Source organism: Balaenoptera acutorostrata, chromosome 8, assembly GCF_949987535.1.
Source record: "Balaenoptera acutorostrata chromosome 8, mBalAcu1.1, whole genome shotgun sequence".
NCBI classification, from domain to species: Eukaryota; Metazoa; Chordata; class Mammalia; order Artiodactyla; family Balaenopteridae; genus Balaenoptera; species Balaenoptera acutorostrata.
In genome coordinates this window covers 67,491,261-67,509,024 of record NC_080071.1, presented here as the reverse complement: position 1 = coordinate 67,509,024, position 17,764 = coordinate 67,491,261, and the positions used below count along the sequence as shown (strand labels likewise).

The window sequence follows — 17,764 nt, the reverse complement described above, 5'->3', positions numbered from 1 at the left end:
TGTTCCTTTCTGCACCTTTGATTGGCTTGCTGCCTTACCTTGTTCCCTGATTCTGAGTATGGTAAACGGTCTGTGGAGCCCGCTGAGGTGGGCTGTATGAATAAACTGTCAGAAAATGTAGCCCTTTTAGTCGTACTAGGGCAGGCTGAGCTGCATCGTGGGGACTTTGTGCTACCCTGTAAGGCAGGAATCTTTGACAAGGTAGAATTCTAGCCATGAAAGAAAACAAACAAAAGCACAAAATAAACCAAACTATGAAGTAAAAAGAAAATTAAAAAAAAACATGTAAACATATAAGAAATTAAATGTCTGCTTTTAATAAGAACACATGATAAATGGTTATAATCAATGATAGAGATGTATATTATGTGAGAACAAGAGATTTTCATTGAACACATCTTTTTAACTGGAACTAACTTAAGAATACATATATAATGAGAATATAGATTAAAATATTATTTATAAATTCTATGTATAAGGTCTCTGATTAAGCCATAAACCTTATAATGATACCATATTTGGAAAATATCTTAAGAGTCTGTTGGAATTGTTCCTTTAATAAACACAGCCCTTAAATGGTATATATAATCAACATTTTGATCACATTTCAAGAACTTTAGAACAAAGTATATTTAAGGCCTAATAATGGAAAATAGTTCTTTTTTAAGTTGAGAAAATGCATTTTCAGATTATCTACACTGATTTCATCAGAAAATTGCAGATTTTATATATAATGAGTTCATTTTATGAGACAAACGCATACCAGGGACCAAGTTATACCATAGAATTAATAACATTTTAATGCAGACACCACAGTTTGTATGATGTGTTATAAATTCTAAAAATGAAAGTCAACACTGACTAGATTGCCCATAAAAATCACAAGACTTATTTCACAGGTATTGATAATCCCTGGGAAGATTGTCAGCAAGAGCAAGTGTAAGTGGGTTGGACATATATATACAGCTTTTGGAGAAAGTTATGCTGGCATGCCACATGTCTCAGGGGAGACTGTTAAAAATGCAGGACAAGTATGACAAAGCCGAGGAGATTTTTATCTTTAAATAATTAATATGATTTAGCCGATACAAAAATAGCAGTTGAAACTAAGATTTTTATCTCAAGTTGTAACCTCCGTAGACACTCAAAGAGGCATAAGTATTCACAGATTGCACGAATCACTTCTTGTTTTACAGACCCAGCACCCTGAGTGGGAAGTATAACTGGGTCAGCACAAGTCATTCTTTTTTGACTGATGCTACCCACAAATTAGTGAATTTCAAAAGTGTGGAATAGGAAAGAAAAATGGAGTAATTGGATTGCCTCAAATTATGAAAGACATCTACTAATCTCCTGCTAAAAACAAAAACAAAATAAAATGAACAAACAAACAAACTCAAATGAAATGAAAGATTATAGGTTAGGTTCACAATAAAGATCAATTGAAAAATCGGAGAGAACTGTTCTGATGGATGTACTGAGTTAATCCTGAGGTTTTAGGAAACATAGGAAGAGGATGAGGTTACAAGGAAAAAGGAGGATTTTAAATGAGAAAATTAGAAAGAATGGTGGTCTAATCTCTCTTCTTCAGAAGGATGAGATGGGTATTTACAAGGAAAAAAAGTTAGTTCTTGTGTCAGATGTATATGGTCTCTGTCCAAGTGTAAGCATTGAATGCTAATTCTTGTTGAGTTACTTGAAGACCAACGGACTTGAAAATTTCTGAAACATTTTGCAAACAATGTAATCTTAAAAATTATTTTCCTACCAAGAGAAAGCTCAGACTTACTTTCTGTATCTGCTCAGAGAGAAAGCTCAGACTTACTTTCTGTATCTGCTCCTAAAGACTTCCACTTTTAAAATAATAATAATAATAATAACTATCGCTGTTTATTGAATAAATACTATGTTCTAAGCACTATAGAATATACTATTTCATAAAATTACTGTACTTAGTGTTTACAACTCACTTATGATATAGGAATTTTTACTCCTCCCCTTATTTTTGGAAAATTAAGACACAGGAAGAAAAAGACCATATAGTTAATAAACGTTCAAAACTTGGATCTGGCCTGTTTCATGGCCCTGCTCTTAACCAACACAACCCACTAGTTCCCCATCAGAAACAGAAGGTAAAGAGATACAAATCTTGAAATAGCAGTGTGGTCAAAATAAGGACTAAAATTACCAAAGCAATAAATGGATTCTATTGCTTGCCATAAGTTCAGGAATATGTCTGAAAACAGTTATATAATAACCAAATACACATATATTTTTTAATCAACATAAAGTCCCTTGGCTTCAATATGATATAAAAGGTTTGGCTGTCATTGAAAATGAATTCCTATTTTTCACAATAAATAAAGAGAAGTCTAAAATTTTATTAGTTTTTAGAAAGCTAAACAAAGAATTGTGATTTACATATCATACATGATGGCTAAGACCCAGAACACTGTGATACGTGACTAATTATCATCACTCAAATTATTTGTTGTAATTTTAGGATTCCATGAGAAGTCTTTTAACTTTTTTCTTTCAATGAGAAAGAAGTAAAATACTTTGTGTTGGTTTTGGTCTTTTTAAAGTTTAAAAAACATGATTAATAATATAAAAATAAAATTTGCAAAATAAGAAATATAAAAGATTTATAAACATAGAAGAAGCTAAACATCATTAATACAACCAAATTAAAACAACAAAATATTTCATCTCCATAGCTTGGTAAATATAGAAAAAGTATAGAGATATCTAGTAATAACGAATATAAGCATGTTCATATACAGCTGGAGGACATATAAGCTGTAGAACCTTTCTGGAGGACAATTTGACAATATGCAGCAAAAAGTTTAAATGCGGACTTTCTTTTTGAAACAATGATTTTGCTACTAGAAAATTATCCTAAGGAAATGCATATGGATACATTCATAGATGTAGCCAAAAAGATTTCTACAGTAATACTGCTAAAATGACAGAAAACTAGTTTGAATGTTAAGTAATGGAAAATTGATTAAGTACATCACTGTAAAAATATAAAATGCAATATTATGTAGTCATTAAAATGATGTACAAGCATGTTTAATGACATGGAAATCTGTTTATTGTTTAATTAAAAAACCGATATGTGGTGTTTCCATCTTTGTTATTAAACCTATAAATGTGTAAAAAAAATTAAGATTTTATGTCAAAATGGTAACTGCAGTTATCTTTAGATAAGGAGATAATACGTTTTTACTGATTTTTCTCATCTACATTAATTTTCTCATATTCTGATTTTGTAAAACAACAATGAAAATGTGTTGTAAAATACAGTTTAGTGTTGATTATAATGGTCTATCTTGATTCTATGAAAAGTAAATAAATTGGGCTCCCCCGCTTTTGCCAGATCATTATGGTGTTTCACATGTTTTTGTCTTACTAACAAAGAGGCAGCCTAAATCCCAGCTCTGCCCTCACCAGCTCCCATCACATTCCAGAAGACATTCGGACATGCTTGAATGCCATCGAGAATCAATCTGGGTGAGTGAATGATCTAAAACGTTTTAAAAGAGCAAACATCTAAAGTCTAAATTTTATCTAAAATTATTAAAACATTGCCACTAATACCAAAGGGAATGTTGAATGAAGAACAAGGAAAAAGTTATTTTTACTCACAGACACTTTGTCCTTTGCCTGTTTAAATACACTGGGAGCCTGAGCTGATTCAGCACCTGCTGCTGTTGAAAGAGGAGACAAAAACAACCCCACACTTAGTGGCTAAAGACCACGTAAATGCATTTTGAATGCCTTCTGGATATTCAGTTGTGGCAACAGACTAATGCAAAGCGAATTTTGTTTATATTGAGACTCAAATTCAGTAACTGAAGAAACCCGAATAAGAAGAACATTATAGCCTGTGGCTTCCCCTATAGAGTGTGCTAATTACTATAACCCAGTGTTTACCAAAGCACAGGTAAGCACACCAAGTAATCTTCTGTTACCAATGTACCCTTAAATTACTATTGATCCTTCAGAATGGAAATCATAGGACAGTAATCCGAATGCTGCAGAATTTAAGGAAAAGGGGAGTGATTGGTTTCTAGGGTGGGCACCACATAAGAATATTCACGGAGATTCCCAAACCTTCTTTATATAGCCACTGTCATATCTACAGATATTTCTGCATTTTTATATTTTAAACTGTCATGGTCTGCCAACCCCTTTCCCGCTGCACCCCTTCATTTCACAATATGAATGACACACTTGTTTGACGTGAAACGGACCACATGAGAAGGGAAGGGAAGAAAAATGGCTTGTCAAGAAGAGAAAACATGAGAGGAATTTTAAGTTCAGTAAAATAGACCATGTTCTACACATGCACTTCCTGTATGAAATTATTACCACATCTGTTACTGTTGTTTCTCTTGCTGCTGTTTTATACTTCTGGTTTCAATTTTAAACTCCATCATCTCTAGCATAATTTCTGCTGATGACTTACCTGACTTGACTTAAATAGCTTTCATGATTGAACACAACCCTTTGTGTTTGGGGAAACTGTCCCTATTTAACAATTGGGCTAAGAAAATAAAAGGCATAAACTTGTGTGTTTACTTCCACCTTAATTTTCTTTCCAAGAGAGAAATCCTCTGGAAAAAAAATACTTATCCTTATAAGCGCTCCAAATGAATTTCAAAAAGGTTTCTTATGCCATGTGCAGTTCTAACACAAAAATAGTAATGGTCTACAATATGTTCTATGCTATTTAGGACTGGCTAGTAAGATTATTCGCAGACTCTGAAACTAATTTTTTTTTTAAAAGAAGCAGTGCAAATTATGCCTCTTTACTATTTCTACAATAGAGCTCATTTTTCTGCGACATATATACTTTGCTTTAAGTCAATGAAACTCATGTTTGGTATATGCTTTCTGTTGGAGTATCTTAATACTTGAATAAAAAAGGAAGATCCTAATTAGTCCAAAGATCTTAAATTTCCTTTAATGAATGAAATAAAAAGGCAAGTTATTCTCAGTGTGGCATATTGAATACTACTGACATGCAGGTACTTCACCAAACCATTTGACATTTCCTCTGAAACTGTACAATCCTAATATATTTTTCATCTTTTTAGGTGGCATATAGGACTTTTATGCCCCAACCAAGAGACTCTGCCTGTGCAAGCATTTTTCTAACTAGAAGAAAAATTCCAAGTTTAATGAAAATGTACTAAGTAAGATGCACTATAAGATTTAGAGATGTCATGTTAATTCCTAACTCTTAACTTAGAGGAACCCCTCATTCTAAACTTTCATCATCAAGGTGTGTGTATAATTATGTCTTCTACTTTCAAATCCTGCCTTACATACTAGTTCTTGAAGGATGCTCATGAGATATTTCCTATATGAAGAACACAAATTAAAAATACTTGAAATTTTTAGTGGCTATCATGAAACCATCAACCTTGATTTTTTTCTTACAAGGGTTAATGCTGTTCCTAACCCTTTAAAGCCGTCCAAAGATTCATATAAAGGCACTTCTAATGTATAATGGATTGGGAAATACTCCTTTCTGACTTAAGAACGCTGATGCCTTCTTTTGTAGACTGCAATTGTGCCATTTAATCAATGCTAAAATAAAATATATTCTAAATGAAGAGTATCCTAATATAATTATACATTTAAAATAAATACTTTGCACTGAAATTTAGGAATAGAGTTTACATTATAGATATTATGTATGGTCTTTTATGATGATTTGTAACATGTTTCACTCCTTCATTCTACTACTTTTTTAAACAGTAAAAAACAAGTATATCTGAAGAAGACAGAACAATAAGAAGGTAGGAAAATAGAAATAAACCTAAATCCTAAGATATTGGGAGGGAAGGGGTTTATTAAATTTTAAATTTATTAAATTTTTGAATGCTACATTATGTAGGGGAATTTAGCAGTTTGGATCCAACACATTTAAGAAAATCCCAAGGACAAAATGTCAGCTAAGAGATGTAGTATCATCAGAAAGCCTGGCTAATTTTGGATATGAAAAATAAAATCTGATGGGATTACCAGACAATTTCCTTTTCCTTTTTTTTCTTTCATCCAAAAGCAAAGTAATTTTTCAACCACAATTTTACCCCAGATTTGCTTTTCATTTTCCATCTCAAAATCACTATGCATTCTTGGTGGTTCTCAGTAAATTCATCAACATCAGTAACAGATTTGGCAATAACAATATAGAAAATAGGACAAATACACATGGGTTTTTAAGCATGAGGGAGATAAAAAAGCAAAATAATGAGAATGCATACCACGGTTATATTCATCGCCATCGTCTAACCAAACACACAGAATGAAAATAGGAATCCCCAGAACGTGACACTAGAGCACAATGCCAAGATACAATCACTGTTAAGTCTGAGCATGACAAAGAAACAGATGGTCATGACCTCTTCTGCAGGGAGGGAAAAAAAAAAAAAGAATAATGATACAAGACACTTAATAGCGAAATTGTTCATGACTGCTGAGATTCTTGGAAGAAAAACAAAACGAAGCTGCTACGGTAATGACATAAAAAAAAATACATGTCTATGTTTGCCAGCCACATTGCAGAATTGAACAGTCACCTGTCGTTTTCCGCTTAACACAGGAGAGATGAGTTGGTCTAGTATATTTGATAGCAGGTTTTAAAATGAATTTCCTGGAGGGAGAGTGGGCCTGAACTTCTGTTTTTTTAGCAAGTTCAGCCTTCTTATAAACTGCTATGAATAAGAAAACACAAAAAGCATACCATCAGGAAAAAATAAACACTTGGAGCAAAACCGAATGAAATTTCATCAATAATTAGTTACCACGGTTAGGCAGTTTCTTCTACAAAAGAGTAATAATGAATTACTTCAAAAACATTTTTAAAGAAGTGATTGTTAAATGAACCTTTTTTCCTTCTCACTTCATCTCTGGAGACTGTGCTAGGTTCCTTTTTAGCTATTTTTCTTTCAGGAGTGGAAATTCTGCCTCTCCCGGTTTTAAAAGGCTTTTCTTTTCTATGTTTCTCAAGAGATGGTCTCCGAGCTTCCTTTTCAGCTTTCTCCTCTTTAGGAATAGTTTCTAACTGTTCTGTCATGATGCTCCTATCATCATCTGCGGATCAAAGCAAACCATGACAACAACAACAACGAAAACATTAGTAACAAATGTACAAAATCCTTCATCTATTTAAAAAAATGCAAAATCAAGAGATAAAGGGTCACTTTAAAATATTTAAAATGAAAAAAAAAATTCCACTAGGTTACTGGATTTTATTTGGGAGTAGAAAATTTAAAAAAATAATGCACACCTTGAGTGTCCACCCAGAGGCTGTCAGCATCCATGATGGAGTCATCAATGGTGGTCTCGTCTTTGTAATCGTCATAGGTTTCTGTCTTATATTCTGAGAGTCCAACCTCTTCTCGCTCAGGGGAAGCCGGAGCTTCTGGGGAGCCATCCTTGGGTTCAGCCTGGGCTTCAGCTGCCTCTTCTACTTCAAGCTCTTCTTCAGCACGGGGGGATGGTCTCCTTTCTACCTCAGGCTGCTCTAAGGCTGCAAAGCGCACACTGTGGGAACCCGACTCCCCTTCATCAGTTGTGGTTTGCACGACAGTGATGAAATCGTCCTCGATGGTTACAACGGACTCAATCACTCCCTTGTGTTCACCAGGGCAGGTCTCCACAAATTCCTCCCTGACACCTGGGACACCCAGGTCAGTAATCTGAAGGGTGTCTGAGCGGAAGAGCAGTTTATCATATTCTCCCCGGGCTTCTATCTCTTCTTCCTCATTCTCAGCCTCTGCTGGTTCAGCTCCAGTGGCTTCAGGCAATGGTTCTGTAACATCAGAGGGCGTGATAGATATATCTGGGGTCTCCTTATTTTCTTCTTTTGGCAGCTGAATAAATTCCATCTGGACGTCAGCTCTCTCATCTGCGGCTAAATCAGCCTCTGAAACAGCAGGTGCACAGGGTATTTCCACAGACAATTTGATGGCAATCTCGTCTTGAATTAGAGAAGATTCTGGGGAAATTTCCTTCTTGCCCTCATCAGCTTTCAAGGACTCCATGGTGAGGCTTTCATGCTCACCGCTGGACTCATAGGACTCCTCTTTGTCTACAGCCTCCTGGTGCACCAGGTCAGGCTTGGCCACCTTCTCCTTGACTTCTGTTTCACTAACTTTTGTGCCTTCTTTCACGTGGCCAGACTCAACACCTATAAATGCATCTGCCTCCTGAGGTGCTGTGGATGAGGGGGTGAGGTCTTGGGTAGCCTTGAGTTTAAGCTCTGTTGCCTTTCCAGCATCTATGTGTAGCCCTGAGGCCATCTGTCCAAAGTCACTGATTTTAACATCTATCTGACCCTGGTCAGCTTTCTTTGCGGCAAAATCCAGTTCTGGTTCAGCTTTTTGGGATGGTTCTACTTCAGCTACCTCTGGCACGGAACTAAGACCTTTCTCTGCTTTCTCAGCCATGAGAGGTGATGCATCTTTTGAGACTGTCAGTTCTTTGGCTGAAGCTTGCTCATGGGTTACTCCTAATCCAAAAGTTTCAACTTTATCACCAGCCTCTTCTGTTTCCTTGGCATGTTCTTTTGAATCGGCATGTTCTTCACTTTTTTCTAGTAAAGTATCCAGCTTATCATTTGCTTTCTTCTCCTGATCAAACTCCCTACTCAGTCCTGATTTGTCACCAGAGATAGGCGGGGATGCTTCTTTCTCAGCACTGAGTTCATCTTTGACTCTTCCAGCAGCTGCCAGTTTGACTTCAATCAGTGAAAGATCCGTGACCAAATCTCTTCGTGCTTTATCATCAGTGCCTTCATAAAAGGAACCACTCTCCCCAGATAAATTCTCACTGTCTTGAACAGGTGATGGGAGTGGGACTGTGTATTTATTGAACACACAGTAGCCCAGGTCTTCGAGCTGACTGTCAGTTTTAACGATGACGTGGTTTTCATCAGTGACAGGGGGGAAGCCAGTACTACTCTCCTCCACCACAGTCTCTGATGGGACTGATTTTCTCCTGGCAACCTCAGCATCTGCACTCACGGAAGCTAATCTGGACCTTGTGTCTGCCAGGTCTAGCATCTCAGGCAGGTCAGGTGCCATGACAGTACCATTTTTGTAATAATCTTTGGCTAGGAAAGGTGATTCACACGATGTCTCGACTTGGGTGTTTTCCTCTCCAGTAGCTTTTTCCCCCTTTATCTGTTCTTTTTCTTCTTTGCTTTCTGTTGGGAAGCAAGGGGCTTTGTCCGCTGCAGGTGTTGTGGCTGGAAGGTAATCATCTCCTTCGTCCATACTTCCACTAGTGTTGGTTAGAATATCAGAAGCAAGGGGAGAAAGATCATGCCCCCGACCAAAGTTAAATCCAAGGGCTATGGAATCCAGGCAAGACATGGGCAAATTGATTGACATGCTTCTTTGCTCTATTGCAGACCTACCACCAAGTCCTAAACTCCTGCTTAGTGTCAAGTCATCCTTATTCTTACTGTGGAGATCCCTTTTCTCCCCATACACTTTTGGATCAATAGTGAACATTCTTTCTTGAGGAGAGCTGGGCTCTTCAGGTAAGTCAGACGGATAACTCTGTGTGAGAGTGCTATACCCTGCTTCTTGTGCTGGAGCACTGGGCTGGGAGTCTTTCTCTGCCGGAAGTGCCTTGTCGCCGTTTTTATACATGGAAGATATGGTATCAAAAGACTCTTGGGCACTTTCTCTTGTGTCACTCAGTTCATAGTAATCACTGCCTGGCTGGATACTTTTTGTCACTTCTTCTTTCAAGGCAGATGTTTCAAAGTACTTGGACATTCCTGACTTATCTTCATAAAATGGCATGTCAAGCTCAGCTGACGTGACAGCTCCAACTCCTTCAACCTTATTATCTTTGTCAGTAACTTTTTCTTCAAAAAGCTCCTGGGTGGCACTCTTTTCACTTAGTGCAGCTGGTTCAGTCATGACTTTTTCTGGTGTCTTAGAGGTCACGGCTGAATCAGTAACTGCTTGCTCCAAACTTACAGGGAATGAGTCCTGTTTTAATATATCTGTGGGAAGCTCCTGGCCTTTTGGTTCTTCTTTGGAGTAAGTGTGCTCTGTGGAGGGCTGAATTACACCTGTTTCTTCATCTGTCAATTTTGGGGCTTCGCTCTCTTTTGACACAGCTTCTTCGCCAGAAATGGTTGTTTGTTCTTCAAGCTTTAGGTGAGGTTCCTTTTCAGTAAGCACAGATTCCTGTTCACTGAAGGTGGGAGCCTCTTTTATCTGCACACTCTCTTGCTTTATGGCCCCTTTCTCTTCTTCTAAACCTTGCTCCAGACCATAATCTTCCACAATTGAAATGTGAGCATCTTTGGGTGATGTAACTGCCTCTGAGACTGGTGCTTCTGCCATTTTGTCAGGTTGATCCTTATGGGGCTCTTCAACTTTAGAACTATCTTTGGCAGTCGCTGGGCTACCAGTTTCTTCCAAAGATTTTTTGTCATCTGGCTGTAATAGGGCAGGGGCAAAGGGTGATGTTGCTGCAACAATGTCATTCTTTGTGACATCTAAAGGAAGAGTGAAGCTTCCACCCTGAAAGGGACTTGGCATGGGAGAATCAAATTGTTTCCCTTCCCATTTTGGGATGTCCTCAAGTACGTCTTTTTCCTTCATGGGTGTTAGGGGGCCAGGAGATACTGGAGCAACTAAACCCCACTCATCCTTTTTTGCTTCCATTGGCATTTGGATGAACCAGTCCTTTTGCTCTTTTGCAGCTGAGGGCTCTGCGGGAAGGCCAATATCAGGTACCACTAGGCTCGGTTCTGTCTTCTGTTTTGTGTCTTCTAGGCTGGCACCCAGAGTATGCCCAAACAGAGTGGGAGGTACTTTTTCTTCTTCTGTGTCTTGCATGTCCTTTTTATCAGGGGAAGTTTTAGTTGTCTCAGGCTGAGAAACTAAGGCAGCATGTTGAAGGTCTTCACCAGGCTTACTTTCTTTCTCTGACTCCTTTTCCTTCTTGTCTAATGGCTCGGCTGGAGAGGGAGTCAATTCCTGTTGATCATGAAACTCCATCTTCGAGGCTGTAAGCAAACCTGAAGTAATTGGGTTGATTTTTAAACAAATAATAGGCAAGTGCTTTCAGGCAGTAAGCTTAAAATTATATTTTGAAATGGCAAATGAATGGTAGGGTATAAAGAAAAACTATGAAACATGCAAGCATGCTACTCATTTAAAAACCAATATGAAAATGTCAGGACTGAGATATATTTGTACGATTGCTAAAATGAACTCCCATTGTGAATTAATGTGTACAGAAATTGTAAAAAGAGTATATTTTGAATACTCTTTTTTCCTTTGTTTGGTCTCTCTAAACAGTATGTGATATGTACTGTAGCAGAAAAAAAATTTCATGCGCCTTCTACAGATAAAATTACAAATTAAAGAATATTGAATAAGTAACTAACATTAAGGTACAAAAGAATCTATATAGTAATCTAAATATGGAAAAGAATTGATTTCTACTGACCTTTTTCTTTTGTTTTCTAATTTGTAAGTGAATTGGCAGGCCATGGGCAGAAGGCCAATTAAGTTATAGTTATATGTGTTAAATAAATTCAGTTAACTGGATTGACAAGTTCTAGGATCAATTTTGGGGGCACTGAAAGGTTACTAGAATAAATTTTTAGAAGTCATCTGAGATTAAATTTCGGTAATACAAATAAATGATTACTACTGACTTTATATGATATGACCTAAATATTGACAAGTCAATTTCTACCACATATCAAAATTCTTAAGTCCTAATCATTACTTACTCTGTATGGTAGATGTAAGAAAATCTGAATTATACTGATAATACTGGGAAGTCATGTGACTAACAAACTTTTAAAGAGTCAACTATTAAAATTCTTTCTCTCCTTGGTCATGACCTCATTCCCTGGAATGTGACCAACTGGTGAAGCACTGACCAGTATTGGCTTTATAGATGCTTCACAGAGATTAAATGACTCTTTTTAATTTTTACTTGTTCACCAATCCAAAAGGCTTCAGAGTCTCAATTGTATTTTAAGGTCAAAGTTATTTCACTGTGGTCAGTAGGGCTAAATGTAATTATCTGGAAAATAAAACTCAGTCATGTCCTGAAGAGCAAGTGTAAGGATCATTATTACCTTATATACTTGTGTGTCTTGTTGTCACAATAGAAAAGAAATACTTTACGAACTTTCTAATAAAGGTTAGATGAATGAAAACTCAAGAGATATGGTGATTATCAAAGGGGTTGGCTGCCATGGAAAGGAAATGATATGAGAAGCATCAGCAGGCGCTTTTAAGGAAACCAAACCAGTATTCACTGAAGCGTAAAAAAATATAGCACACTGCGGTTGCAAACAAAAACGATTCTACCGTTTAAGCCTGTATGTGCCAAAATCCATCTCTACAGTTTGAAAGAAAAGCACATGAATTGCTGTCCCCCAAAGTAAAAATAAAAATATACATGTATTAGCAATGTGACTGGCAAACATTTGAGATGAAGGGGGGCGGGGAGCGGGAAAAAGCTCACACAGTGTCATCAGCCTGGCTGCAAAGCGTATTGTATCATGGCAAAGTAAAACCAGGAATCAGCTGCAGCAGTGGAAAATCAAGCTGCCACACAGCACCTGCACAAGCCACACTCTCTGCTTATTAAGTCTCAAACAGTGGTTTTGGGATCATGAGAAGACCCAGCAATGGAATAGCATTGGAAAGGCATCAGGTTGGTAAGCTGCTGGAGAGATCTATCTTTTGCAACAAAACACATGCAAATCCTAAGAAAGACACACCTTCCCCGGCAGAGGAAGGGGTTTTTACTTCTGGAGACACCTCCGCGACCTCTTTTATACTTTTCTCCTGTGGGGTCCCTGCTGGGGCGCTCTCTTCAGGGGCTATTTGGGCCTCCGCACTAGGCTCCACTTGGACCTCACTGAGGCCCTTGGGCTGGTCTGAGGCCTTGGCAGCCTCACACTCTTTCCCAGGAAGAGTGGCAGGTTTCTCTTCCTCAGCCATTGGACTCGCTAGCGTTTCTTCTTCTTAGGGAGGAAAAAGATGTTGACATCATGACCACAGAAACATACATGAAACAACAGAAATATTATTCAAGGAACACTTTCAGCTCGATTATATTGACCTCACAAGAACCTCTTTTACCATTTGGATGAGCAAATTAATATCCTAATGCAATGGACATTATGTATTGCTTGGAAAATTATTATGCATAATCTGCAAATCATGATGCCTTTTACAGTCTCATGAAAAGGCTCTTTATTTTAAAACTTGAGAGCTGAAAGGGTTTTATTGCTCTATTACCCTCAGTGGAAATGGCAGTAAGTTGCACACAATGTGGAAAGCTGGCTGGAAATAAGAGATGGTACTGCCAGATAACAGATGGTTGTGAAAAGATAGAAGCATTGATGTGCTGAAACAAGCCTTTAAATTTGTTAGACATGTGCTGTTTTCTCCAATGCAGGAAGCCCCTACATACGAATTTCTGATTACTTAATTTAAAACACGCAAACTTCGCTACAGAAATCTTTGGGAATAAAAAGCCTGGCCTCAAAATAATATCCAACCAACTACCTTATTATCAGCTTTATCACGAAATCCATCAAAACTCTTTAAAATATAATTTATTTAGTATTTTTAAGGCCAAAGACTACCTAACTTAATTTATTTTACCTTCATTGCATTATATGATTGGAGAATGTAAAAATTTTCAAGAAGTAAGTAAAATATTTTGAAAAACAAGGTCCAGGTAAGAGTTAATTTCACTACTATTTCGAAAAGTCTACCTCTGGGACACGACTGTTATCAGATTGTTCAAACCATTGAAATATCAGTAATATAGTTCTTGTATAGTTCTCTTTGACACTGAAGAAAGAAAATGTGCATATTATAAAGCATCATTTCTGCAATTCAAAGCAAAACCACCAAGGAAAGATAATTGAGTGGCAATAAAACTGCCAAAATATCCTCCCCAAAGATGTATATCACAGAGAAAGATGTTAACAATTAAAACATAAAAAACAAATTTACGAAGACCATGAATTATCATGTTCATTTGTTTCTCATTTACACTTCAAATGTCAGTAAAATAAATCCCATTTTATTGCTTAAGAAATTAGAGGGAGGGACTTCCCTGGTGGCGCAGTGGTTAAGAATCCGCCTGCCAATGCAGGGGACACGGGTTCGAGCCCTGGTCCGGGAAGATCCCACATGCTGCGGAGCAACTAAGCCCATGCGCCACAACTACTGAGCCTGCTCTCTAGAACCCGCGAGCCACAACTACCAAGCCAAGGGGCTCTCTAGAGCCCGTGGGCTACAACTACTGAAGCCTGAATGCCTAGAGCCCGTGCTTCACAACAAGAGAAGCCACCACAATGAGAAGCCCGTGCACTGCATAGAACAGTAGCCCCTGCTCGCCACAACAAGAAAAAGCCTACACGCAGCAATGGAGACCCAATGCAGACAAAAATAATAAATAAATAAATTTATATATACAAAAAAAAAGAAATTAGAGGGAAATATATAAGCTGTTTTCTACTTCTGCAAATGAATGACTCTTACGAAATTCCTATGAAACAATTACACATTGTTTAAATGGACCTGTGAGAAAGACTACAGATGGAAAGGAAAGAAATTTTTTGAGAAATATTAAAATCCTTAGAGGGGGGAAAAAAAGAGGACTACTTCTATTTTCTCACATTTAGCACTCAGAAACTTTCATTGTTGTAATTTAATTATGTCAGTAACATTTTAAGCATTCCGATTCTAACTCATTAAGGCAATTTTTATAATGCCATAGAATTAGAGATTTTGATGAAAGCTAAGAGACTTTTAATATAGCTGCTTTAATATAGCACCTTATTGGATGAAATCTTATCAATTTAATCTACATGTTTTCCAAATCCATGTAATTTTTTAGCTTTCCATTTTCTCATTTTGTCTAAATCATGTTTATTTCCACACCTGTTCTTCATTCAAAAATTCACATAGTTTTCTGAATTGTTTTAAGTTCACTTAGTTGTACTCAATATGGGTTATAGTTCTCCATCAGAGTGTCTGAGGCACTGGTGCTCTTGCCGTGGAACTCTCTGCCCTTACATTAAATATTGTGCCATATAAAAATAAACTCTTCACTTAAGCAAGTTATTTTTCCTCATTTGAAAATAACTTCTTCACCTAAGCAAAAAAAAAAAAAAAAAAATTGAGCTCTATTTTTTTTTCCTTATAAAACTACCTTGTTAGAATGAGACAAATTGCAGCCCACTGCCCACTTATTTTATCCTCACCAGAGCCAACGATACATAGGGTCTCCACCTTCATGAGACTGGAATGACAAAAGCTTTGGAGCATTTCCCTCATTTTAGCCCACTTCTACTTATTTGAAGCAAGATTTAGGTCACCTGGGGAAGCCTCTGTAGTTTCTGTAGATGATTAAGTGATTTGGAGAAATAAATTCATTCCATAACATGTATTCTACCCTAAACAGACCTTTCTCTTTTAAAGAGCTATCACATTAACATAGCACTAAAAAGAAGCCTAACTCTATTTAAGTCTGGTCCTAGTAATATTACGTATCCAAGAGGATAAAATTATATTAAAGTTCATCTTCTTTGGTTTGGGTAAGAGACTATATTCTTCCCCCACTGATTTAATTGCAAGGGGCAGAAAGAAGTCATACTTTATTTGAACTTTTTTTGCTTCCTTCTCAGAAGCCGTGAAAAAAAAAGGAAGTGCTCACATGTCTCAAATAAGGCTTCTTAGACATAAATTGTTGAGGCATTTGGATGGACATGAGCTATATAGGGACTTCACTTTCATATGGAAAAAACAGGCTGCTGTCCCTCCCACTCCACACATGAAGGCACACTTAGTATGATGTATGTGGTCAAAGCTGCAGGCAGGGGAGGAGGAGCAAAAGGGGACCATGCTGGGTTCACCTTTCTCCTGGTCTAAGTGGGCCTCGGCACTCTGCGCTGGGACACTGGGGAGCACACTAGAGGTATTCCACTGCGAACTGAACAAAGGATGCTCATAGTACTCCTCATCGGAATTGGAAGGGTCATCATCAGGCACAGACACCGAGATGGAGGGGGCTACGAGTCTGCGCCTCTCCCCACTGGTGGCAGGTTCGTGGCTGGGGAACCTGTGTAGAGGACCCACTTGATCCTCAGCCCCTTCATCTACAAACAGACACACAGGAAGAAACTGCAGGGAGAACTGGACAAGACAGACACAAGATCAGACAGACGAGACAGACACCTGCACGAGGACATGGGGCCATGGAAGCAGCAGAGCAGGATGGAGAATGAGCAAGACCAAGCTGATGGAGGATGGGAGACAGTGAAGTCTCATGCTTCAGTAGCCGCTGCATTTCAACTATCCCTTCAGTAATCTTGCCATTGATCTAAATGAATCAAATGCTCTGACACCCCCACTGCATAATAGAAATTATCTTTACATTCCCCTCAAACAAGTTAAAACAACAACAGGACACTGGAATAGAAACAAAGCACTCTCAAACAAATACATTTGTTAGAAGAAATTCTTTCAAGTACATAAATTTTTCTCATGCTTTTATCAATATATTTGTAAGTTAAAAAAGAAGAAAGCTGTTAGGATATGTTGCCTGCACAATTATGGGGGAAATCAGTCCTGTTGAAGTACAACCTTAATTATCTAGTATGCTCACATGGTTAGCGTTTTGGTTGATTTAATTTTTAGTTAATGACTTCAACCAGAAAGTAATTTTTAATTTCAATCCTGTTAAGAAAAATCTACAATGCATTATCTTTCTTTCCTGTCTTGCTTAGGGGAGCACAGTTGGCACAGCTTTTTCTTTGGATGCAAACTCCTAGGCATCTTTTTGAACCCTGGTTCTCATTTGCATGACTGTGAAAATATTAGAAAGTTTTAGAAAGTACCTAGCAATATACAGTTGTTTTCCTGTGTTCTGCTTCTCTTCTGAAAGCTTAATAGAGATTACAATTAGCTGAGAATTTCTATTGAGTTGGCTTCAGATTCATCAGTATTTTATTCTTTGCAGTTTCACTTGCACTACTGGCTTCTGACTTTTTATATCTCAAACACCTCATTGCATATTGCTCATTGAAATGCTAAAGGAACTGCTCTCATTTCTCTCCTTTCCTGTGTCTTGGCTTAGAAATCTGCATTATTTAAATATACTTCCTTAGTTACACGAGTGTAGATCAATCAGTTTGCTTAGCATTTGGATTCTTGCATATTTCAATGAGCCTTAAGGATGATGACAAAGAACAATATTTGGCTGCTGATATAGTGCAGACACTACACCTCAGGCCTACATGGCAGGTTACAAAATTTGCTAATCACTATTTATTTACTTACATAGAGAAATAATTTTAAAATTTTGTAATTTTCAAAATTTGTACTATCTATATAATTTTTATTTCTATCAAAATTTAAGTTGACAAAATTACAGCAATAATTTGAAAATGCACTGTATTTTTAGGGCAATAACTTATTTTCAGCAAACTGCTGACAACTGGAAATGAACCTGAAATCATAAGGATGCTAAAATAACATTTTGAAAGGAGAATACTTTTAATCTTTTGAGCACATTATTCACTGATTGTTCCATGGAAGTTGTTTCTGGATGGGTGCTCAGAACTTTCTCAGCCAGGATGCTTATTATAACATGGGATAGAAGAAACCTAAAATTACATTTGATATTCTTAGTTCAACTCAGCATGATTTCTCAGCTGAGCAGACAACTG

At 37.3% G+C, this 17,764-nt stretch overlaps 1 protein-coding gene across 34 annotated transcripts in view; it reads right to left on the bottom strand.

Moving 5' to 3' along the window:
* MAP2 (microtubule associated protein 2) overlaps positions 1–17,764 on the bottom strand; it is a 279,762-nt gene that overhangs the window by 27,274 nt on the left and 234,724 nt on the right. For 10 of the 34 annotated variants that reach the window (XM_007187833.2, XM_057551246.1, XM_007187834.2 and 7 more), the window contains 6 exons: positions 12,794–13,039; positions 7,307–11,065; positions 6,904–7,110; positions 6,597–6,731; positions 3,652–3,713; positions 39–209 (listed from right to left, as the gene is read on the bottom strand). In XM_007187833.2, coding sequence (XP_007187895.2) covers positions 39–209; positions 3,652–3,713; positions 6,597–6,731; positions 6,904–7,110; positions 7,307–11,065; positions 12,794–13,039 — 4,580 coding nt within the window. The remainder of the gene's footprint in view (positions 1–38; positions 210–3,651; positions 3,714–6,596; positions 6,732–6,903; positions 7,111–7,306; positions 11,066–12,793; positions 13,040–17,764) is intronic. The other 24 variants (XM_057551268.1, XM_028167906.2, XM_057551267.1 and 21 more) reach the window with 19 other exon arrangements.